Source organism: Hyperolius riggenbachi, chromosome 4, assembly GCF_040937935.1.
Source record: "Hyperolius riggenbachi isolate aHypRig1 chromosome 4, aHypRig1.pri, whole genome shotgun sequence".
Taxonomy (NCBI): Eukaryota; Metazoa; Chordata; class Amphibia; order Anura; family Hyperoliidae; genus Hyperolius; species Hyperolius riggenbachi.
The window spans coordinates 6,952,947-6,978,337 of NC_090649.1; the positions used below are offsets into that span (position 1 = coordinate 6,952,947).

General features: G+C 49.0%; 1 protein-coding gene across 2 annotated transcripts in view; it reads right to left on the minus strand.

Annotated features, from left to right (window-relative positions):
• Positions 1–482: 482 nt before the first annotated feature.
• LOC137571118 (uncharacterized) overlaps positions 483–25,391 on the minus strand; it is a 209,164-nt gene continuing 184,255 nt past the window's right edge. For both annotated transcript variants that reach the window (XM_068279826.1, XM_068279824.1), the window contains 2 exons: positions 22,132–22,278; positions 483–604 (listed from right to left, as the gene is read on the minus strand). In XM_068279826.1, coding sequence (XP_068135927.1) covers positions 600–604; positions 22,132–22,278 — 152 coding nt within the window. In that variant the 3' untranslated portion in view covers positions 483–599. The remainder of the gene's footprint in view (positions 605–22,131; positions 22,279–25,391) is intronic.

Consider the following 25,391-nt stretch of genomic DNA (forward strand, 5'->3'; position numbering starts at 1 on the left):
TGAACCCCAGTCACCCAAAGACCAACTGTACCAGGTTTGAGGCTTGTGCCAATAACAGTGCAAGAATGGCAGCAATTAAATATTTCCTTGAAAATCAATAGGTGAATTGTGATTTGGCTTTTGTAGGCTCCACCCACTTTTCTAAATATATCAATCCCAGTCACCCAGTGACCAACTGTGCAAAGTCTGAGATCCCTGCCATTAACAGTGCAAGCATGGCTGCAGTTTAAATTTTCCCAGTGAAATTTGTATTTGTCCCCGCCCCCTTTTTGGTTATGGGAATAAAAAAGTATCCTATATGTTATTCCAGGTAATGTGCTATGTTTGTGCCAAATTTCATTCACATCCGTTCAGCCATTGTTGCGTGATCGAGTAACAAACATCCGAACTTCCACATTTATAATATTAGTAAGATATACAGTATATATATCAGAATAAAAAACAGAAACAAAAACAAAAATAAATGTCTCAAACTCGAGCAGTGATGGTGTTATAAACTCTTTATTGATCAGGCAGCAGAGGATGTTGACGCTTCCCTCTAGAGCTGCACATCTTGTTACATGACGTTACGTCCCATGTCCCCTTCTGTGGTCACCTCACTAATCTGCAGGAGAAGAACACATTGTTACTTGTGGTGTATAAAACGAGAAGCAATGACCTCTAGGCTGGCTCCACTCCCCCCCCCCCCCATGCTCCCCTGCATTCATAGCTAGTGGGCGGTGGGGTTTATGAAAGAAGCTCCCCTCCTCCAGTGCAGGATGTTCCGCTACATCCTCTGTAGCAGCCCCCCGCTCTCTACTTCCTTATTCTCCTGCAAGTCATGTGATTAAATGTAATGTGCAGGAGATCAGATGAGCAGAGAGCATTCAACAGATGGCATACAGGCCAGGCAGCCACAGGAAGAGAGGATCTAAGTCTTTATCCTACCCTCTGCTGACTCTGCATATGAGGGAGCACGTGAGGGGACCACCAGGGAATACTGTGAGAGACTGAATACCACAAAACTACCAGGGAATACTGTGAGGGACTGAATACCACAAGACCACCAGGGAATACTGTGAGGGATTGGATACCACAATACCATCAGGGAATACTGTGAAGGATTGGATACTACAAGACCTCCAGGGAATACTGTGAGAGAATGGATACCACAAGACCACCAGGGAATACTGTGAGAGAATGGATACCACAAAACTACCAGGGAATAGTGTGAGGGATTGGATACCACAAGACTACTAGACCACCAGGGGATACTGTGAGGGATTGGATGCCACAATACCATCAGGGAATACTGTGAGGGATTGGATACTACAAGACCACCAAGGAATACTGTGAGAGAATAGATACCACAAGACCACCAGGGAATACTGTGAGGGATTGGATACCACAAGACTAAAAGACCACCAGGGAATACTGTGAGGGGTTGGATACCACAAGACCACCAGGGAATACTGTGAGGGATTGGATACCACAAGACTAAAAGACCACCAGGGAATACTGTGAGGGGTTGGATACCACAAGACCACCAGGGAATACTGTGAGGGATTGGATACCACAAGACTAAAAGACCACCAGGGAATACTGTGAGGGGTTGGATACCACAAGATCACCAGGGAATACTGTGAGGGATTGGATACCACAAGACTAAAAGACCACCAGGGAATACTGTGAGGGGTTGGATACCACAAGACCACCAGGGAATACTGTGAGGGATTGGATACCACAAGACTAAAAGACCACCAGGGAATACTGTGAGGGGTTGGATACCACAAGATCACCAGGGAATACTGTGAGGGATTGGATACCACAAGACTACAAGACCACCAGGGAATGCTGTGAGGGATTGGATACCACAAAGCTACAAGACCACCAGGGAATACTGTGAGGGATTGGATACCAGAAGACCACTGGGGAATACTGTGAGGGATTGGATACCACAAGACTACACGATCACCAGGGAATACTTTGATGGATTGGATACCACAAAACTACCAGGGAATACTGTGAGGGATTGGATACCACAAGACTACAAGACCACCAGGGAATATTATGAGGGATTGGATACCACAAGACTAGAAGACCACCAGAGAATAGTGTGAGGGATTGGATACCACAAATCACCAGGGAATACTGTGAGGTATTGGATACCACAAGACTTCAAGACCATCAGGGAGTACTGTGAGGGATTGGATACCACAAGACTACAAAACCAGTTGGAAATACTTTGAGGGATTGGATACCACAGGACTACAAGACCACCAAGGAATACTGTGAGGGATTGGACACCACAAGACTACAAGACCACCAGGGAATACTGTGAGGGATTGGATACCACAAGACCACCAGGGAATACTGTGAGGGATTGGATACCCCAAGACTAGAAGACCACCAGGGAATACTGTGAGGGATTGGATACCCCAAGACCACCAGGGAATACTGTGAAGGATTGGATACCACAAGACTACAAGAAAACAAGAGAATACTGTGAGGGATTGGATACCACAAGACTACAAGACAACAAGAGAATACTGTGAGGGATTGGATACCACAAGACCACGAGAGAATACTGTGAGGGATTGGATACCACAAGACCACCAGGGAATACTGTGAGGGATTGGATACCACAAGACCACCAGAGAATACTGTGAGGGATTGAATACCACAAGACCACCAGAGAATACTGTGAGGGATTGGATACCACAAGAATTCAAGACCACCAGGGAATACTGTCAGGGATTGGATACCACAAGACCACCATGGAATACTGTGAGGGATTGGATACCACAAGACTTCAAGACCATGAAGGAATACTGTGAAGGATTGGATACCACAAGACTAGAAGACCACCAGGGAATACTGTGAGGGATTGGATACCACAAATCACCAGGGAATACTGTGAGGGATTGGATACCACAAGACTAAAAGACCACCAGGGAATACTGTGAGGGATCGGCTACCACAAGACCACCAGGAAATACTGTAAAGGATTGGATACCACAAGACTACAAGACCACCATAGAAAACTGTGAGGGATTGGATACCACAAGACCACCAGGGAATACTGTGAGGGATTGGATACCACAAGACCACCAGGGAATACTGTGAGGGATTGGATACCACAAGACTACAAGACCACCAGGGAATACTGTGAGAGATTGGATACTACAAGACTACAAGACCACCAGGGAATACTGTGAGGGATTGGATACCACAAGACTACAAGACCACCAGGGAATACTGTGAAGGATTGGATACCACAAGACTACAAGACCACCAGGGAATATTGTGAGGGATTGGATACCACAAGACTAGAAGACCACCAGGGAATACTGTGAGGGAATGGATACCACAAAACCACCAGGGAATACTGTGAGGGATTGGATACCACAAATCACCAGGGAATACTGTGAGGGATTGGATACCACAAGACTACAAGACCACCAGGGAATACTGTGAGGGATTGGATACCACAAGACTACAAGACCAGCTGGGAATACTGTGAGGGATTGGATACCACAGGACTACAAGACCACCAAGGAATACTGTGAGGGATTGGATACCACAAAACTACAAGACCACCAGGGAATACTTTGAGGGATTGGATACCACAAGACCACTAGGGAATACTGTGAGGGATTGGATACCCCAAGACTAGAAGACCACCAGGGAATACTGTGAGGGATTGGATACCACAAGACCACGAGAGAATACTGTGAGGGATTGGATACCACAAGACCACCTGGCAATACTGTGAGGGATTGGATACCACAAGACTACAAGACCACCAGAGAATACTGTGAGGGATTGGATACCACAAGACCACCAGAAAATACTGTGAGGGATTGGATACCACAAGACTACAAGACCACCAGGGAATACTTTGAGGGATTGGATACCACAAGACTACAAGACCACCAGAGAATACTGTGAGGTATTGGATACCACAAGACCACCAGGGAATACTGTGAGGGATTGGATACCACAAGACTACAAGACCACCAAGGAACACTGAGAGGGATTGGATACCACAAGACTAGAAGACCACCAGGAAATAATGTGAGGGATTGGATACCACAAATCACCAGGGAATACTGTGAGGGATTGGATACCACAAGACTAAAAGACCACCAGGGAATACTGTGAGGGATTGGATACCACAAGACCACCAGGGAATACTGTGAGGGATCGGATACCACAAGACTACAAGACCAGTTGGGAATACTGTGAGGGATTGTATTTTAGGAGGGGATAAGGGAGTTTTATGTGACTGCATTTTGATTCAATAAACTTTTGTGATATTTGCTAGTAGACACTCTCCGTAGTCTTTTCTGTCTTTATGTCTTATCATATGGAAAGCGGCTCCCTTGATAAGGGTACCAGATACCTCTATAGCTTCTTGCGCTCCTCAATTAATGTTTAACTAGGGATTGGATACCACAAGACTACAAGACCACCAGGGAATACTGTGAGGGATTGGATACCACAAGACTACAAGACCAGTTGGGAATACTGTGAGGGATTGGATACCACAAGACTACAAGACCACCAGGGAATACTGTGAGGGATTGGATACCACAAGACTAAAAGACCAGTTGGGAATACTGCGAGGGATTGGATACCACAAGACCACCAGGGAATATTGTGAGGGATTGGATACCACAAGACTACAAGACCAGTTGGGAATACTGTAAGGGATTGGATACCACAAGACTACAAGACCACCATGGAATACTGTGAGGGATTGGATACCACAAGACCACCAGGGAATATTGTGAGGGATTGGATACTACAAGACTACAGGACCAAAAGGAATACTGTGAGGGATTGGATACCACAAGACTTCAAGACCACCAGGGAATACTGTGAGGGATTGGATACCACAAGACTACAAGACCACCAGGGAATACTGTGAGGGATTGAATACCACAAGACCACCAGGGAATACTGTGAGGGATTGGATACCACAGGACCACCAGGGAATATTGTGAGGGATTGGATACCACAAGACTACTAGACCACCAGGGGATACTGTGAGGGATTGGATACTACAAGACCACCAGGGAATATTGTGAGGGATTGGATACTACAAGACTACAGGACCACCAAGGAATACTGTGAGGGATTGGATACCACAAGACTACAAGACCACCAGGGAATACTGTGAGGGATTGGATACCACAAGACTACAAGACCACCAGGGAATACTGTGAGGGATTAAATACCACAAGACCACCAGGGAATATTGTGAGGGATTGGATACCACAAGACTACTAGACCACCAGGGGATACTGTGAGGGATTGGATACCACAAGACCACCGGGGAATACTGTGAGGGATTGGATACCACAAGACTACAAGACCACCAGGGAATACTGTGAGAGATTGAATACCACAAGACTACAAGACCACCAGGGAATACTGTGAGGGATTGGATACCACAAGACTAGAAGACCACCAGGGAATACTGTGAGGGATTGGATACCACAAAACCACCAGGGAATACTGTGAGGGATTGGATACCACAAATCACCAGGGAATACTGTGAGGGATTGGATACCACAAGACTACAAGACCACCAGGGAGTACTGTGAGGGATTGGATACCACAAGACTACAAGACCAGTTGGGAATACTGTGAGGGATTGGATACCACAGGACTACAAGACCACCAAGGAATACTGTGAGGGATTGGATACCACAGGACTTCAAGACCACCAGGGAATACTGTGAGGGATTGGATACCACAATACCACCAGGGAATACTGTGAGGGATTGGATACCCCAAGACTAGAAGACCACCAGGGAATACTGTGAGGGATTGGACACCACAAGACTACAAGACAACGAGAGAATACTGTGAGGGATTGGATACCACAAGACCACAAGAGAATACTGTGAGGGATTGGGTACCACAAGACCACCAGGGAATACTGTGAGGGATTGGATACCACAAGACTACAAGACCACCAGAGAATACTGTGAGGGATTGGATACCACAAGACCACCAGAGAATACTGTGAGGGATTGGATACCACAAGACTATAAGACCACCAGGGAATACTGTGAGGGATTGGATACCACACGACCACCAGGGAATACTGTGAGGGATTTGATACCACAAGACTACAAGACCACCAAGGAATACTGTGAGGGATTGGATACCACAAGACTACAAGACCACCAGGAAATAATGTGAGGGATTGGATACTACAAATCACCAGGGAATACTGTGAGGGATTGGATACCACAAGACTAAAAGACCACCAGGGAATACCGTGAGGGATTGGATACCACAAGACCACCAGGGAGTACTGTGAGGGATTGGATACCACAAGACTACAAGACCAGTTGGGAATACTGTGAGGGATTGTATTTTAGGGGGGGATAAGGGAGTTTTATGTGACTGCATTTTGATTCAATAAACGTTTGTAATATTTGCTAGTAGACACTCTCCATAGTCTTTTCTGTCTTTATGTCTTATCATATGGAAAGCGGCTCCCTTGATAAGGGTACCAGATACCTCTATAGCTTCTTGCGCTCCTCAATTAATGTTTAACTAGGGATTGGATACCACAAGACTACAAGACCACCAGGGAATACTGTGAGGGATTGGATACCACAAGACTAAAAGACCACCAGGGAATACTGTGAGGGGTTGGATACCACAAGATCACCAGGGAATACTGTGAGGGATTGGATACCACAAGACTACAAGACCACCAGGGAATACTGTGAGGGATTGGATACCACAAGACTACAAGACCAGTTGGGAATACTGTGAGGGATTGGATACCACAAGACTACAAGACCACCAGGGAATACTGTGAGGGATTGGATACCACAAGACTACAATACCAGTTGGGAATACTGCGAGGGATTGGATACCACAAGACTACAAGACCACCAGGGAATATTGTGAGGGGTTGGATACCACAAGACTACAAGACCACCAGGGAATACTGTGAGGGATTGGATACCTAAAGACTACATGACCACCAGGGGATACTGTGAGGGATTGGATACCACAAGACCACCAGGGAATACTGTGAGGGATTGGATACCACAAGACCACCAGGGAATATTGTGAGGGATTGGATACCACAAGACTACAAGACCACCAGGGGATACTGTGAGGGATTGGATACCACAAGACTACAAGACCACCAGGGAATACTGTGAGGGATTGGATACCCCAAGACCACCAGGGAATATTGTGAGGGATTGGATACCACAAGACTACTAGACCACCAGGGGATACTGTGAGGGATTGGATACCCCAAGACCACCAGGGAATATTGTGAGGGATTGGATACCACAAGACCACCAGGGAATATTGTGAGGGATTGGATACCACAAGACTACAAGACCACCAGGGAATATTGTGAGGGATTGGATACTACAAGACTACAGGACCACCAAGGAATACTGTGAGGGATTGGATACCACAAGACTACAAGACTACCAGGGAATACTGTGAGGGATTGGATACCACAAGACTACAAGACCACCAGGGAATACTGTGAGGGATTGGATACCCCAAGACCACCAGGGAATATTGTGAGGGATTGGATACCACAAGACTACTAGACCACCAGGGGATACTGTGAGGGATTGGATACCCCAAGACCACCAGGGAATATTGTGAGGGATTGGATACCACAAGACCACCAGGGAATATTGTGAGGGATTGGATACCACAAGACTACAAGACCACCAGGGAATACTGTGAGAGATTGGATACCACAAGACCACCAGGGAATACTGTGAGAGATTGGATACCACAAGACCACCAGGGGATACTGTGAGGGGTTGGATACTACAAGACTACAAGACCACCAGGGAATACTGTGATGGATTGGATACCACAAGACCACCAGGGGATACTGTGAGGGATTGGATACCACAAGACCACCAGGGAATACTGTGAGGGATTGGATACTACAAGACTACAAGACCACCAGGGAATACTGTGAGGGATTGGATACCACAAGACTACAGGACCACCAAGGAATACTGTGAGGGATTGGATACCACAAGACTACAGGACCACCAGGGAATATTGTGAGGGATTGGATACCACAAGACTACTAGACCACCAGGGAATACTGTGAGGGATTGGATACCACACGACCACCAGGGAATATTGTGAGGGATTGGATACTACAAGACTACAGGACCACCAAGGAATACTGTGAGGGATTGGATACCACAAGACTACAAGACCACCAAGGAATACTGTGAGGGATTGGATACCACAAGACTACAAGACCACCAGGGAATACTGTGGGGGATTGGATACCACAAGACCACCAGGGAATACTGTGAGGGATTGGATACCACAAGACTACAAGACCACCAGGGAATAATGTTTGGGAGACCAGTAGACTAGACTACAAGGAAATCTGATGGGAGTAGGCCATTTGGGAATACTACGGGGGCCACAAGACTCCCAGGGAAAACTGTGGAAAATGTGAGACCAGTAGACCGTCTGGGGACACTATGTGAGTCATAGCTCCTGTATTGTGACTAGGGTTGTTGTGAGAATTTGGGTCATTGCTATATTATTATTATTATTGGTTTATTTAGTGCCCGCATCTTCCGTGGCACTGTACAATAAATAGCATACAAGGTATAACAATACAGAGTATAAAATACAAAAATTGATACAAGACAAGAGGGTATAACAGCTAATACAGTGAACACATTAACTACGCTTTTACAAAAAGTGGGAGGTATGTACACCCATTACACAGCATTGTGCGGGGAAAAGAGCCCTGGCCAAAAGGCCTTGCAGTCTGAACATTTAAGGTATAGGACAGCAGGTAAAGGGAAGCTGTGTGTGGAGTGGTAGAAATGGTGGTTAGTGGGCAGGGTCTTAGGTAGGAGAGTATGCTTGCCTGAAGATGTGAGTTTTCAGATTGCGCCTAGCAATAGTAAGTGTGGGTGAGTGGCAGATGTGTTGAGAGAGAGTGTTCCAGAGGAGGGGAGAGGATTGAGAGAAATCTTGCAAGCGGGAGTGGGAAGAGGTGATCAGGGAAGAAGACAGAAGGATATTGTTAGCAGAGCGGAGATTGCATGTAGGATGGTATCCGGAAATAAGTTGATTAACCTCCTTGCCGGTTATCCCGAGCTCAGCTCGGGGTAACCTGCGCAGGAGGATATCTCAGGCCCCACTGGGCCGATTTGCATAATTTTTTTTTTGTTACAAGCAGCTAGCACTTTGCTAGCTGCTTGTAACTTCCGATCGCCGCCGATCCGCCGCAATCCGCCGCGCCGAGTCGCTCCCCCCCGCCCCAGAGCCCTGCGCTGCCTGGCCAATCAGTGCCAGGCAGCGTTGAGGGGCGGATCGGGATTCCCTATGACGTCCCGACGTCCGTGACGTCGGTGACGTCATCCCGCCCCGTCGCCATGGCGACCGGGGAAGCCCTGCAGGAAATCCCGTTCTCAACGGGATTCCCTGCATACTCTGATCGCCGAAGGCGATCGGAGTGGGTGGGGGGATGCCGCCGCTTAGCGGCTATCATGTAGCGAGCCCTTGGCTCGCTACATGATTTAAAAAAAAAAAAAATTAAAAAAATGTGCGGCGCTGCCTCCTTGCCGGATTTTTTAGACCGGCAAGGAGGTTAAGATAGGAAGGAGCTATGCTGTGGAGAGCTTTGTAGGCGAGAGTAAGGATTTTAAATGGTATCCTTTGTGTAACTGGCAGCCAGTGAAGGGACTGACAGAGGGGGATTGGGCTGGATAAGAGGGAGGAGAGGTGGATGAGTCGTGCAGCAGAGTTCATGATAGAAATCAATAAAAAGTACACCAAAATGCTGTGCTCAGTAAATTCACATTCAACGTTTGCTGTTAGCAAGTATAATGTCCATTAACTAAAAAACCTTATTAGCTAATATATGAATAACAGTCCATTAACATTGAACACATAGAAAGTCCTATTGCTTCCTGATATGTGGAGCGCTCCTGCGTAATGTGTGTAGCATCAGAAAGTATATCATCAAGTAATGTCAGTAGGCGCTACAACACATGTTAATGTCAAGAAGCCTTAAATAACAGTATATTATAAGTGACTCATGCTGGTTCACTTTTATCATTCTTATTACTGCATATTTTTAATAAATGGAAAGAGACTTTTACGCGATGAGAAGCCTTTGTCTGTTGTATTAACAGCACCACACGTTTTTGAGATCTTTCAGAGCGGGAGGAGACCTGCCGGAGAGGCTGTGGGGTGGCCTATACCCCAGATGCGAGACTTGGCCCTGATGGTCTTCATATCTGGTGAGTCCCCACCTGATGGGGGAACCTTCTATGATCTGCATACTGTTATTTAAGGCTTCTTGACATTAACATCTGTTGAAACGCCTACTGACATTACTTGAACATAGAGTTCATGATAGACTGTAGCTGGGCTAAACGGTTGGCAGGGAGGCAGCAGAGCAGAGAGTTGCAATAGTCTAGTCGGGAAATAATCAGGGCATGCACCAGAGGTATGGCAGTTAGAAAAGGGCAGATGCAGGAGATGTTTTATAGGTGAAAGCGACAAGAGGAGAATAGTTTGTCAATGTGTGGTTTAAATGAGAGACTTGAGTCCAAAATTACACCTAGACAGTGAGCCTGGGGGACAGGTGATATGGAGGTGCCATCAACAGAAATAGTGATGTTTGGCAGGGGCATTGAGTTGTGAGGTGGGAAGACTACTATTTCAGTCTTGTCCATATTGAGTTTCAGAAGACGGGAGAACATGAAAGAGGCGATTGCATTAAGACAGTCCGGGACACGAGCTGTTAAGGTGTCCAAGTCAGGTGCTGAAATGTAGATCTGGGTATCATCAACGTGTAGGTGATATTGGAAACCAAAGGAGCTGATGAGTTAACAAGACCATATGTGTAGATAGAGAAAAGGAGAGGTCGGAGGACTGAGCCTTGGGGAACTTCAACAACAGTGAGTGGACGTGGAGAGGAGGTGGTGCTGGAGTAGGCAACTATGAAGGTCCTATCTGAGAGGTAGAAGGAAAGCCAGGAGAGAGCAAGACCCTGGATGCCCATGGATGAGAGGATTTGGAGAAGTAGGGGCTAGTCCACTGTGTCAAAAGTGGAAGAGAGGTCTAGGAGGATAAGGAAAGAGTGGAGGCCTTTACATTTAGCAGTCGCCAGGTCGTTGGTTACGTTAAGTAGGGCAGTTTTGGTTGAGGGGCTGGGGCGGAATCCAGATTGTAGGTCATCAAACAGAGAATTAACAGTGAGTTGATGGACTAAGTCAGTGTAGACGTGGCACTCAAGTAGTTTTGAAGAGAAGGGGAGGAAAGAAATAGGTCTGTAGTTGGGCAGGGAAAAGGGGTCAAGAGAAGGTTTTTGGAGTATAGGCGTAATAAGGGCTTATTCGAAGGAAGATGGGGCAATGCCTCTGTTGAGAGAAAGGTTGAAGAGGGAGGTTAAGGCAGGTGAGATGGTATAGGATAAGTGAGTAATGAGGTGAGAGGGCATGGGTAGTGTTGGGCGAACAGTGTTCGCCACTGTTCGGGTTCTGCAGAACATCACCCTGTTCGGGTGATGTTCGAGTTCGGCCGAACACCTGACGGTGCTCGGCCAAACCGTTCGGCCACATGGCCGAACTAAGAGCGCATGGCCGAACGTTCCCCGAACGTCTGGTTAGCGCTGTGATTGGCCGAACGGGTCACGTGGTTCGGACCCGAACGCGCTCTGATTGGCCAAACTGTCACGTGGTTCGGGTAAATAAATACCCGAACCACGTCATATCTCCGCCATTTGACTGTGGGTTTAGCTTTGGGTAGGCAGGCAGGGTAGTTCTCTCTCCAGCCAGGCTAGCCAGGGTCCCCCCAGTCATTGTGTGTCGCTGCTGGGAACAGTAGTACACCGCTCGCTCAGCCACACTATATAGCATTCTGTTTACTGCCACTCTGTGTACATCGCTCACTCGCTCAGCCACACTATATAGCATTCTGTTTACTGTTCTGTGTCTGCTGGGAATAGTGGTACACCGCTCGCTCAGCCACACTATATAGCATTCTGTTTACTGTTCTGTGTCTGCTGGGAATAGTGGTACACCGCTCGCTCAGCCACACTGTATAGCATTCTGTTTACTGTTCTGTGTCTGCTGGGAATAGTGGTACACCGCTCGCTCAGCCACACTATATAGCATTCTGTTTACTGTTCTGTGTCTGCTGGGAATAGTGGTACACCGCTCGCTCAGCCACACTATATAGCATTCTGTTTACTGTTCTGTGTCTGCTGGGAATAGTAGTACACCGCTCGCTCAGCCACACTATATAGCATTCTGTTTACTGCCACTCTGTGTACCTCGCTCAGCCACATTATATAGCATTCTGTTCACTGTTCTGTGTCTGCTGGGAATAGTGGTACACCGCTCGCTCAGCCACACTATATAGCATTCTGTTTACTGTTCTGTGTCTGTTGGGAATAGTGGTACACCGCTCGCTCAGCCACACTATATAGCATTCTGTTTACTGTTCTGTGTCTGCTGGGAATAGTGGTACACCGCTCGCTCAGCCACACTATATAGCATTCTGTTTACTGTTCTGTGTCTGCTGGGAATAGTGGTACACCGCTCGTTCAGCCACACTATATAGCATTCTGTTTACTGCCACTCTGTGTACCTCGCTCAGCCACATTATATAGCATTTTGTTCACTGTTCTGTGTCTGCTGGGAATAGTGGTACACCGCTCGCTCAGCCACACTATATAGCATTCTGTTTACTGTTCTGTGTCTGCTGGGAATAGTGGTACACCGCTCGCTCAGCCACACTATATAGCATTCTGTTTACTGTTCTGTGTCTGCTGGGAATAGTGGTAGACCGCTCGCTCAGCCACACTATATAGCATTCTGTTTACTGTTCTGTGTCTGCTGGGAATAGTGGTACACCGCTCGCTCAGCCACACTATATAGCATTCTGTTTACTGTTCTGTGTCTGCTGGGAATAGTGGTACACCGCTCGCTCAGCCACACTATATAGCATTCTGTTTACTGTTCTGTGTCTGCTGGGAATAGTAGTACACCGCTCACCCGCCACTGTATAGCATTGTGCTCTGTGTCGCTGCTGGGAATAGTGGTACACCGCTCACCCGTCACTGTATAGCATTGTGCTCTGTGTCGCTGCTGGGAATAGTGGTACTGTATAGCATTTCTGTACTGCCACTGTACTGCTGCCAGTCAGCGTGTACTGTAAGGATAAGTGAAATGAGGAAGAAATCCGGTGAAAGAGGGTGGGGCAAGGGAAGAGGTGTTTCCCCTGACGGTTCACGTACAGGCCACAGGGGAGCACCCAAGAAAACCCACTCAATACCGCCCATGTTGTCCAGGACAACAACCCTCACAAATCCAAAAGAACAGGACCAGATAATTACTTGGATGACCTCTCAAGCGTCCAGCAGTGGGTTAAGCAGCACCAGCACATCACGCACGAGGTCCGAGTCCTCAGCCAGTTACAAGGACCCAGTGGGCACAAAGCTGACACAACCGGCAGCGACACCACGCACACAACTGCCAGATAACCAGTCCGATGAATTACCTCAGGACACAATGGGGTATTCGCAGGAGCTATTCCCAGCCCAACAAACTTCCACCTTTCAAAGGTCAATGGAGGAACAGCCAGAAATGTTGTGCCTGGATTCACAACCGTTAACTGTGGGAAATGCACCGCGCACTGAAATACAAGGCGAGTCCGAGGAGGACTCGGAAACCCAAATCCCAGAGCAATTTGGGCAGGAGGGGTTGCAATTGCAGGAGGTCGGCCGACAAGATCTGGAAGACGACGTTGGAGTGTGCTGCGCAGAGGTTGTTGTGGGGAGCTCTACTCCACGGCGGCGGCCCACAATGACATATGACGAGTTTGAGGAGATGGAAGAGGAGGGTATGGACAATGTGGACAGAGACCCAGATTTTGTTTGTGAACGAGAACATCGCCGTCGTAGCAGCAGCACAGATGAGTCTGTTGAAGAACCCACTGCTGCACGAGTTCGCCTTGTGCCACAAGGTAGGCGGCGCGCAATTTCAGGCACCACAAGCGTGGAAGTTCAAGTGAGAGGCAAAAAAGGGAGCAAACAGAAATCGCCAGCAAGGAGGCAGGTGCTCCAAAGTCTGGGCTTTCTTTGAAGACTGCACTGAGGATGTTACCATGGCGATTTGCAAGGTGTGCAAGACCCGCCTGAGCAGGGGGAAAAGTATTAACAACCTCTCCACCACCAGCATGAGCCGTCACATGCTATCCAAACATCCCACTCTGTGGGCAAACGCGGCAGGACAGGGTACCAGAAACAACACTGCCTCCCTTGGGTTCACCAGACTCACCACCAGACCCGCCTCAGCAGCAGCAGTAGCCCAGCCATTGCGTGGTTCACAACATTCACAAACATCAGACGACGCTGACACTGTCACTTTCCGGAGTAGTGCTCTTGAGGTCTCCCAGTGTTCATCAAACACAACAACCAACAGCCCTTCCATGTGCAGCGCTACGGTTCAGTTGTCTGTGTCGGAGATGTTTGAGCGCAAGAGGAAATTGCCAGCAAATGACCCCCGGGCCGTGGCAGTAACAGCCAGCATAGCCAAGCTTCTGGCCTGCGAAATGCTGCCATATCGAGTGGTGGAGACAAACAGCTTCAAGGGCATGATGTCAGTGGCCATCCCACGTTACGTGGTTCCCAGCCGCTACCACTTTGCGCGCTCTGCAGTGCCTGAGTTGCATGAGCACGTGGTCAGCAAAATAACCCGAAGCTTGAAGAATGCCGTTGCCTGCAAGGTTCACCTCACCACTGACACCTGGACGAGTGCGTTCGGCCAGGGTCGATACATCTCCCTTACCGCGCACTGGGTGAACCTTGTGGAGCCTGGCAGCGATTCCTCACCTGCTACGGCACGGGTGTTGCCCACGCCACAAACAGCTGCACCGCCATCCCTCCCACTGGATAACAACAGCAGCACCTACCTCTCTGACTCCTTCTCCTCCAACGCATCTCAAAGCTGTACCTCATCCGGAAACGCTAACCCAGCAGCAGTAGGATCGTGGAAGCAGTGCAGCACAGCTGTTGGCATGCGTCAGCAAGCGTTGCTGAAGCTAATCTGCCTTGGGGATAAGCAGCACACAGGGGAGGAAATTTGGAGGGGAATAAAGGAACAGACGGATTTGTGGCTGGCACCGCTGGACCTGAAACCGGGCATGGTTGTGTGTGATAACGGGAGTAATCTCATTCGCGCTTTAAGGTTGGCTAAGCTGACACACATCCCTTGCCTGGCGCACGTGATGAACCTAGTAGTTCAGCGGTTCCTGAGGACATACCCAGGCGTGGACGATCTTCTGTTGAAGGTGCGTCGAGTGGCCAAACATTGTAGAAATTCTAGTACTGCTTCGGGGGCACTCGCCAAGATGCAGGAGCGCTTCAATCTCCCCCACCATCGCTTGCTGTGTGATGTCCCTACGCGCTGGAATTCTACGCTGCACATGCTAGCCCGCTTTTGCGAGCAGAAGAGTGCAGTGGTCCAGTACATGACGGCGCAGTACCGAGGCGCATCAGGCCAGCTGCCAAGCTTCTGTGGATCCGATTGGGCCAACATGTTGGACCTCTGCCAAGTCCTCCAAAATTTTGAGCAATCCACGTTGCTTGTGAGCAGTGACAACTCTTCAGTCAGCATTACCATACCACTGCTGTGTTTACTGAAGAGGTCGATGTTAAAAATCAAGGAAACAGCTGTCATGATGCAACTGGGGGAATCTGAAGGAGAAAACGATCAGCGTGATGGTACCAACATCAGGCCATCCGCCTCAGGGAACGCTGGCCCCAGCAGCTATGACGAAGAAGAGGAGGAGGAACAGCTAGAGTTGGAGCAGGAATTTCATGCCACCACTGACGAGGGCCAGAGCGGTGCACGTTGGACTTCCACAATTCAACGCGAATGGTCAGCAGAAGCAGACCAGGAGGAAGGTGACGACTATGATGCATCACAACAACTATCACAACGCTCACAAGAGGATGATGAGGATTCTGGTAGGACTCTGGCACACATGGCTCAATTCATGCTAGACTGCATTGAACGTGACCCACACATTGTGCGCATTCTGGACAACACCAATTACTGGGTTTATACCCTTCTGGATCCACGGAACAAACACAATGTTCCAAAACTGCTTGAAGAAAGAGCCAGACAGGTCAAAATGGAAGAATACCAGCAGGCCCTTGTGGAGACTTTAGAGAGGAGATTGACATCCTCCCCCTCCTCTAGCCAGTTGTACGCAGACAGACTGACTTCCGCAAACCCAGGACGACCAGGAGGGCAGCAAACAACGCAAGCCGCAGCTAGTACCCAAAAGGGAATGGTATCGGCAGTGTCCTTGGAGTGGGAAAATTTTCTGACACCCATGCAGCAGCAGCCCACTGAACAGCAAGCGTGCAGATCCACCTCCAACACTGATCGCCTGGAGAAGATGGTCAAGGACTACATGTCAGATGACGTAGCTGTGTCGAACAATCCATCTGCACCCTTCAACTATTGGGTATCAAAGCTAGACACCTGGCACGAACTGGCAATGTACGCAATAGAGGTGCTGGCTTGCCCGGCAGCCAGCGTTATGTCGGAACGCTGTTTCAGTGCTGCCGGAGGCATCGTCACAGATCGGCGTATCCGCCTCTCTACAGAAAATGCAGACCGTCTGACTCAAATTAAAATGAATCAATCCTGGATTGGAAATGACTACGCAACACTCCAGGACCCCAACCAAGTAACATGACCAATGAACATCTGGGATGGTGTAGCGTTTCCGGTCCCTGTTTATTGAACCTCTCATCTGTATTACATTTATGACTGCATGGCGGCAAAAAGCATTGCTGCTATATCCGCACGCTTTTTGTCCTCATGCAAGGCCTGGGTTGTTGTGTCTCAAAAACCGTGGCCTTCTCCTCCTGCGCCTGCTCCTGTTCCATCACGTCTGCTGCTGCTGGGTTAGCGTTGCCGCGTGGTCCCTGTTTATTGAACCACTTATCTTTATTACATTTATGACTGCATGGCGGTACAAAGCATGCTATCCGCACGCTTCTTGCCCTCATGCAAGGCCTGGGTTGTCGTGTCTCACAAAGCGTGGCCTTCTCCTCCTGCGCCTCCTCCTGTTCCATCACGTCTGCTGCTGCTGCTGCTGCTGGGTTAGCGTTGCCGGTCCCTGTTTATGGAACCTCTTATCTTTATTACATTTATGACTGCATGGCGGTACAAAGCATGCTATCCGCACGCTTCTTGCCCTCATGCAAGGCCTGGGTTGTTGTGTCTCACAAAGCGTGGCCTTCTCCTCCTGCGCCTCCTCCTGTTCCATCACGTCTGCTGCTGCTGCTGGGTTAGCGTTGCCGGTCCCTGTTTATGGAACCTCTTATCTTTATTACATTTATGACTGCATGGCGGTACAAAGCATGCTATCCGCACGCTTCTTGCCCTCATGCAAGGCCGGGGTTGTTGTGTCTCACAAAGCGTGGCCTTCTCCTCCTGCGCCTCCTCCTGTTCCATCACGTGTGCTGCTGCTGCTGCTGCTGGGTTAGCGTTGCCGGTCCCTGTTTATGGAACCTCTTATCTTTATTACATTTATGACTGCATGGCGGTACAAAGCATGCTATCCGCACGCTTCTTGCCCTCATGCAAGGCCGGGGTTGTTGTGTCTCACAAAGCGTGGCCTTCTCCTCCTGCGCCTCCTCCTGTTCCATCACGTCTGCTGCTGCTGCTGCTGCTGGGTTAGCGTTGCCGGTCCCTGTTTATGGAACCTCTTATCTTTATTACATTTATGACTGCATGGCGGTACAAAGCATGCTATCCGCACGCTTCTTGCCCTCATGCAAGGCCTGGGTTGTTGTGTCTCACAAAGCGTGGCCTTCTCCTCCTGCGCCTCCTCCTGTTCCATCACGTCTGCTGCTGCTGCTGGGTTAGCGTTGCCGGTCCCTGTTTATGGAACCTCTTATCTTTATTACATTTATGACTGCATGGCGGTACAAAGCATGCTATCCGCACGCTTCTTGCCCTCATGCAAGGCCGGGGTTGTTGTGTCTCACAAAGCGTGGCCTTCTCCTCCTGCGCCTCCTCCTGTTCCATCACGTGTGCTGCTGCTGCTGCTGCTGGGTTAGCGTTGCCGGTCCCTGTTTATGGAACCTCTTATCTTTATTACATTTATGACTGCATGGCGGTACAAAGCATGCTATCCGCACGCTTCTTGCCCTCATGCAAGGCCGGGGTTGTTGTGTCTCACAAAGCGTGGCCTTCTCCTCCTGCGCCTCCTCCTGTTCCATCACGTGTGCTGCTGCTGGGTTAGCGTTACCGGTCCCTTTTCCTGGAACCTCTTATATGTATTACATTTATGACTGCATGCCGACAAAAAACATGTTACCTGTGCAAAGAAAACAGACATTTCCCGCATTTAAAAGACAGTTTTCCCCTTGAAAATTTAAAATCGATTTTCTCAAAAACTATAAGCTCTTTTTGCTAATTTTTTTTCCCTCTTGTACCCACTCCCAAGGTGCACATACCCTGTAAATTTGGGGTATGTAGCATGTAAGGAGGCTTTACAAACCACAAAAGTTCGGGTCCCCATTGACTTCCATTATGTTCGGAGTTCGGGTCGAACACCCGAACATCGCGGCCATGTTCGGCCTGTTCGGCCCGAACCCGAACATCTAGATGTTCGCCCAACACTAGGCATGGGGTCAAGGAGGCATGTAGTGGGATGTGATTTAGAGATGAGAGAGGAGACAGTAAGTTCAGTTAGTCAGAATCAGAATCAGAATCAGAATCTTTTATTTCGCCAAGCACGACTGGGCCGTGCCCGGAATTGGGTTTGGCAAGTACAGGGCTAGTGTGAGAACGAGCAGGACCGACGATACATTCATGTAAGCAGACAGACAATATAAAGGATACAGTTACAGCATTGGACACATATTGAACACGTATATATGAAGTGTGCAGCCGTGCAGTCAGGCTAGGTGCTACCAGACTTGTCGTGGTTGGATGAGGAGAGTTCTAAGAGTTCAGATAGTTAAGATAGTTTACGGCTGAGGGGAAGAAACTGTTCCTGTGCCTTGTGGTCCTGGTGTAGATGGATCGGAATCTCCAGCCTAAGGGGAGCCTACTAAAGAAGCGGAAACCTGGGTGGGACGGGTCATTAGCGATTTTTTTAGCTCTGGAGCGCAGTCTAGAGTTGAAAATTTGGTCAAGAGAGGGGAGTGGTTTCCTGATGATTCTCTCTGCTGATCTGATGACCCTCTGCAGTTTGTGTCTGTCGCTGGCAGAGGAGCCAGCATACCAGACCAGGATGGCGGAGCAGTAGTGGTGAGAAGGTTGTCAGGGAGGATGTAAGGTGTGGTGTATGTAGGGGAAGAGGCTGCTGCTGGTTAAAGTTTTTTTGGATGTTGGTGATTTTATCACTAAAGAAGGAGACAAAGTCCTCGGCTGAGATGCAGGGAGTGGGAGGTGGAGGTGGGGGCCGGAGGAGGGAGTTGAATGTAGCAAAGAGTAGTTTAGGGTTGTGGGAGTGTAAGGAGATTAGTGAGGAGAAGTATGAATGTTTGGCTGCTTTGAGGGCCTGTCTGAGTGTGTGCAAAGCCTCTTTGTAACTGTGAAAATGCTCAGGCAAGTTATTTTTACACCAGCACCGTTCAGCTATCCGGGAGAGGCGTTTCAGTAGTTTGATCTCCTCAGTAAGTCAGGGTTGTCGAAGAGCCTGTCGTCGGTAGACTGTGGAGGAGGGAGCCACAGAGTCAATGGCTGAGGTTAAGGTGATGTTATAATCAGCTGCTAGTTCAGGGTCAGTAAAAGAGGATAGAGTAAGTAGAGGATGCAGAGAGGTTGATAGTGTTTGAGGGTTGAGATTGTGAATGTTGCGGAACTTGTGTACAGAAGTGTGTCGTGGGGATGTGTAGGGACTGGATGGAAGGATGTTGAATTTGAGTAAGTTATGATCAGACAGTGGGAGGGAAGAGTTGATTAATTTGGATAGGGAACAGCAACTAGTGAAGATTAGGTCGAGAGAGTGGCCGTCAGTATGGGTGGCAGTGGAGAGGGAAAGTGTGAGGTCATGGGAAGTGGTAAGTGACAGGAACTTGGAGGAACAGGATGGTTTAGTGTCAATGAGGATGTTGAAGTCCCCTATGATGACTGAGGGAATGTTAGTGGACAGGAAGAGAGGAAGCCATGCTGAGAAGTGGTCAAGGAAAGGACTGGCTGGACCAGGGGGGCGATAAATTATGGCAATTTGAAGGTGAAAGGGAGAATATGCCCGAATACGGTTGATGGACTATAATAAAATAAATTAGGTGGTTTTGACGCTCAGCACTAGGAATGGATCCTCTGTATCGCTAATGCTATCGTTTGTACCATACACAAGTATTATTCAGGGTTCTGTCAATCGTCGGACCCCAAACTACTTCTCCTTCCATCCGAGCTGTACAAGTAGCTACAAGTAGCGTCAGACACTAGAGAGAGGAACATCCGCGGTGCAATGCAGGAAGGTATGTGTTCCTGCCCGCTGCCACTGCCTGCACACACACTGATTGATGCTGGAGGAGAGGGGAGAGCCTGAGGTGAGGGGGGGAGGGGGACCATCCCCCCTCCCCGCCAATGTGTGGCCATGGCTTTCCTCTCATGCTGTGACCCCTCCAGCCCCCTAAAGCAGCCCTGAGCGGGCCCCAGGGGGAGCCCGGGCCCCCAAGGATGCAGGAGCTGCGGCCCCTATTGTTACGCCATTGTCTCTGGTTTTCGTTAAAACCTTTAGACTAAGGCCTTTTGGCCAGGGCTCTCTTCCCCTTTTGTCTCACGATGCCCTGTAATGTGTGTATGTTAGACAAGACTCAATATACCATTCAGTTGGAAACAATGTGTATAGAGTTATCCATTTATTTCTTATGGAGATCTGTTCTACACGTTGGTTGTTAGTACAATTTGAATTGCTGACTGTTGATACCCACAGCCCTGGTTCACCATTGAACCTCACTCACAAATTGTATATTTGCTTTCTGTAATTTGTCTATGACGTTTTGGGCTTGATTCACAAAAGGGCGATAAGTGTTAGCCCCCCGGTGAAAAGCCCCTTAGTTCACGCAAAGTAGCTTTGTACGCACGAATAGTCGCGCAAAACTACATCGCGCATAAAACGTCACACTTTGCGCATTATCTTGGTTAACCGGTGCGCCCGACGGTGCGATCTTTTTGGGTGCACTGGTGTGACATTTTAGGGGCACAATATGCAACATTATGCAACATTATGTTAATAACTTTATGCGCGCAAACTACCTAGCGCCCTAGTTTTCACGCACAAACTCTTTAGGCGTGCAAACTAGGTTAGCGCCGGTTAGTGAATCAAGCCCTTTGTTGGTTAATTATATATTTGGAAGCAAAAATGTAAACTAATTTGAACCCTGTATTGGTTATGTTCATTGCTTGGAAAAATTCAATACAAATTTCAAGTACAAAAAGAAAAAAAGAAAAGAAAAAGATGATTAAAAATAATGTAACATTTGCATTGCCTTAAATTAGTGTCACACTGACCATCCCTATCCTCTGGTCATAATCACCCCCGGGCCGCCCATGAGGCGAGGTGAGGCAGGTTCCTCGGGCGGCAGACATGGGGTGGGCGTCGCCCGCCTGGCTGTGAGTGGGGGGGGGGGCACCTAGCTGGAGGGGGTAGCAGCCAGGAAGGGGGGCAGCGGGCACAGCGACGGGGAAGATGGTTGGACCCTCGCCTCCCTCACCTGAGTCCCTAAGTTTGACTTCCCCCTCCAGCTATTAGCTTTGTGTAAAAGTGTCAGGCAGTGGGCGGGGAGTGATGACTGAACCCCTTAACGTTTCAGCACTGCGTACCAACGCTTGTCACTTCCTGCAATGCCACCCACTGTACTTGCGGAAGTACAGTGGGTGGCTTTGAAAGAAGTGATGCGAGCCCACTGCTCCCCGCCCACTGCTTGACACTTTTACACAAAGCTAACAGTTGGAGAGGGAGAGTGGATGGGGGGGGGGGGGCAGGTGAGAGTACCCTGTCGCTGTGCACTCCGTTCCCCTTCCTGGCTGCTTCCCCCTTCAGGCCACCTATAGTGGGGGCAATTATACCACCTTAACAAGTTCAATTATTGAAATAACTTACTGACGGGTTTCGTGCAGCGAACTTCACATCCGTATGTACAACACTTCTCTTCTCCATCACATTGTGAGTCGCTGCCGCAGGACTGTGGTAATGGAAGACTACAGGCAACTAAAGTGTTCACAACCGGGCATGTTCCTGCCTTTATCACTAAAATCACACAGAGAGACATCATTATCAGCTGTACAGAGAGAGAGAATACACCTCCTGACCCCGCCTCCACTTCATAATCCCACCAAGCCCCGCCCCCTTGTCAATAATCTTGCCTGAAATTGAGTTCTGAAGTGACAGTTTGCATTTTGGCCACTAGATGCCGCCTGTATCAAAAAATGATAATCTAATCCTGCTGAGGGATAAGCAAGCATGAGAGGTGGGGACTGGCAGCTCTAGAGACACCAGGAAGAGAAGACAGAGACAGACATGGTTGTTTTTGTGGAGAGCTGTCTGTGAAAAGGACAATCTGGATCCATCCAAGCTGCAGAGAGGCTGATCGCTGTTTTCTCCTGGAATCCTGCTTGCTGGAGTGGAGATTGTTTCCAGTTAGCTGCCCTGGGCTTAGGATTCTACGCCAGCTACCCATCAAGGCTGCAAGTGTGGTTGCAGGCCTGAGACTGTCCTAAAGAGAGGCATCTGCTGATACCAAGTAGGAACAGGTCAGTGAACCCGGGTTCTTGTGTTTTCATTAAACTGTTTTTTTTTGTGGTACGGTACCTGAAGAAACGGAGACTTAGGCCTGCTTTAGGTAGATAGTTAGGAACTGTTTTTAGCAGATGACACTGGATTGGTACTGCAGTGCAGCAAGACTTGAGGCTCTGCTGTAAACTGCCAACGACTAGGGTTGATCCTGCAGTTCAGCATGACTTGTCCGCTCTGCTGTGTCTGCTAATGGCTAAGAGTGATCGTGCAGTTCAGTATGACTTGGAGGCTCTACTGTAAACTGCCATTCGGATGCCATTCGGCCTCTCCAATGCTCCGGGAACATTCCAGCGATTGATGGAGCACTGTCTGGGAGATCTCAATTTTGAGTCAGTATTGATATACCTGGATGACATAGTAGTGTTTAGGACCTCCTTTGAAGATCACCTCCAGAAGCTACGACAAGTCCTAGGACGACTACGAGAGCATGGGCTCAAGATCAAGCCCAAGAAATGCCAACTGTTCCAACAGCAGATAGAGTACTTAGGACATGTAGTCACCTCGGAGGGAGTAAAGCCGGCCCCCAACAAGGTGGAGGCTGTCCAGAAGTGGCCCCAACCCAGTACACTGCGAGAGGTGTGGGCGTTCGTGGGGCTGGCTGGCTACTACCGGAGGTTTATACCCAAGTTTGCCCATCTGGTGGGCCCATTAAATGAGTTACTAAGGGGCTGGGGGCCCAAAGAAGCGTCCCATTGACTGGGGACCTCGGCAACAAGAGGCTTTTGAAGCTGTGAAAGAGTCGCTGACCAGTGCCCCGATCTTGGCTTATGCACGGTTCGACACCCCATTCCTGCTATACACTGATGGAAGCCTTCATGGTCTGGGGGCTGTCTTATCCCAAGTCCAGGATGGACGGGAAAGAGTCATCGCCTATGGGAGCTGGTCCCTGAGAGACTCAGAGCGCAACCCTGATAACTACAGCTCCTTTAAACTGGAACTACTGGCGCTGGTGTGGGCCATGACTGAAAGGTTTGCCGAGTACCTGACAGGTAGAGTTGGGCCGAACGGTTCGCCTGCGAACGGTTCCATGCGAACTTCAGTGGTTCGCGTTCGCGTCCCGCAGGCGAACTTTTGCGGAAGTTCGGTTCGCCCCATAATGCACCATGAGGGTCAACTTTGACCCACTACATCACAGTCAGCAGGCCCAGTGTAGCCAATTAGGCTACACTAGCCCCTGGAGCCACTCCCCCCCTTATAAAAGGCAGGCAGCGGCGGCCATTACGGTCACTCGTGTGCCTGCGTTAGTGAGAGTAGGGCGAGCTGCTGCAGACTGTCTCTCATAGGGAAAGATTAGTTAGGCTTAGCTTGTTCCTGGCTGCATACCTGTTCTGTTCTGTGAACCCACCACTGCATACCTGTTCTGTGAACCCACCACTGCATACCTGTACTGTGAACCCACCACTGCATACCTGTACTGTGAACCCACCACTGCATACCTGTTCTGTGAACCCACCACTGCATACCTGTTCAGTGAACCTGCCACTGCATACCTGTTCAGTGAACCCACCACTGCATACCTGTTCAGTGAACCCACCACTGCATACCTGTTCAGTGAACCTGCCACTGCATACCTGTTCTGTGAACCCACCACTGCATACCTGTTCTGTGAACCCACCACTGCATACCTGTTCTGTGAACCCACCACTGCATACCTGTTCTGTGAACCCACCACTGCATACCTGTTCAGTGAACCCGCCACTGCATACCTGTTCAGTGAACCTGCCACTGCATACCTGTTCTGTGAACCCGCCACTGCATACCTGTTGTGTTCAGTGAACCCGCCACTGTATACCTGTTCAGTGAACCTGCCACTGCATACCTGTTCTGTGAACCCGCTACTGTATTCCTGTTCAGTGAACCCGCCACTGCCGTCACTACACAAACAGCTGTTTGCGGTGCGTTACACGGTGAGTTTGGTGTGTCAGTGTGAAGCAGTACCTTAATTACACTACCTGATTGATGTATACACATGCAAGATGTTTTAAAGCACTTTAGGCCTGTCATTTAGCATTCAATGTGATTTCTGCCCTTAAAACGCTGCTTTGCGTCAAATCCAGATTTTTCCTGTGGACTTTTGGCGTGTATCCCACTCCGCCATGCCCCCCTCCAGGTGTTAGACCCCTTGAAACATCTTTTCCATCACTTTTGTGGCCAGCATAATTTTTTTTTTTTCAAAGTTCGCATCCCCATTGAAGTCTATTGCGGTTTGCGAAATTTAACGCGAACCGAACCTTCCGCAGAAGTTCGCGAACCCGGTTCGCGAACCTAAAATCGGAGGTTCGGCCCAACTCTACTGACAGGTGCAAAAGTAACTGTGATGACGGATAATAACCCGTTGGCACATCTGGAGAATGCCAAGCTCGGTGCACTCGAGCAGAGATGGATGGCCCGCCCGCCTTTCCAAGTACAATTATCGCATCAAGTTCCGGTCCGGTAGGGAGAATGGCAACGCCGATGCACTCTCCCGGGTCCCTGTAGGACAGTCAGCTCAGAGAATCGATGAGGAGTTAGAAGACACTGAAACTCTTGACCTTGGTCGCCTACCTATGTTCCAGGATGTGGCACAT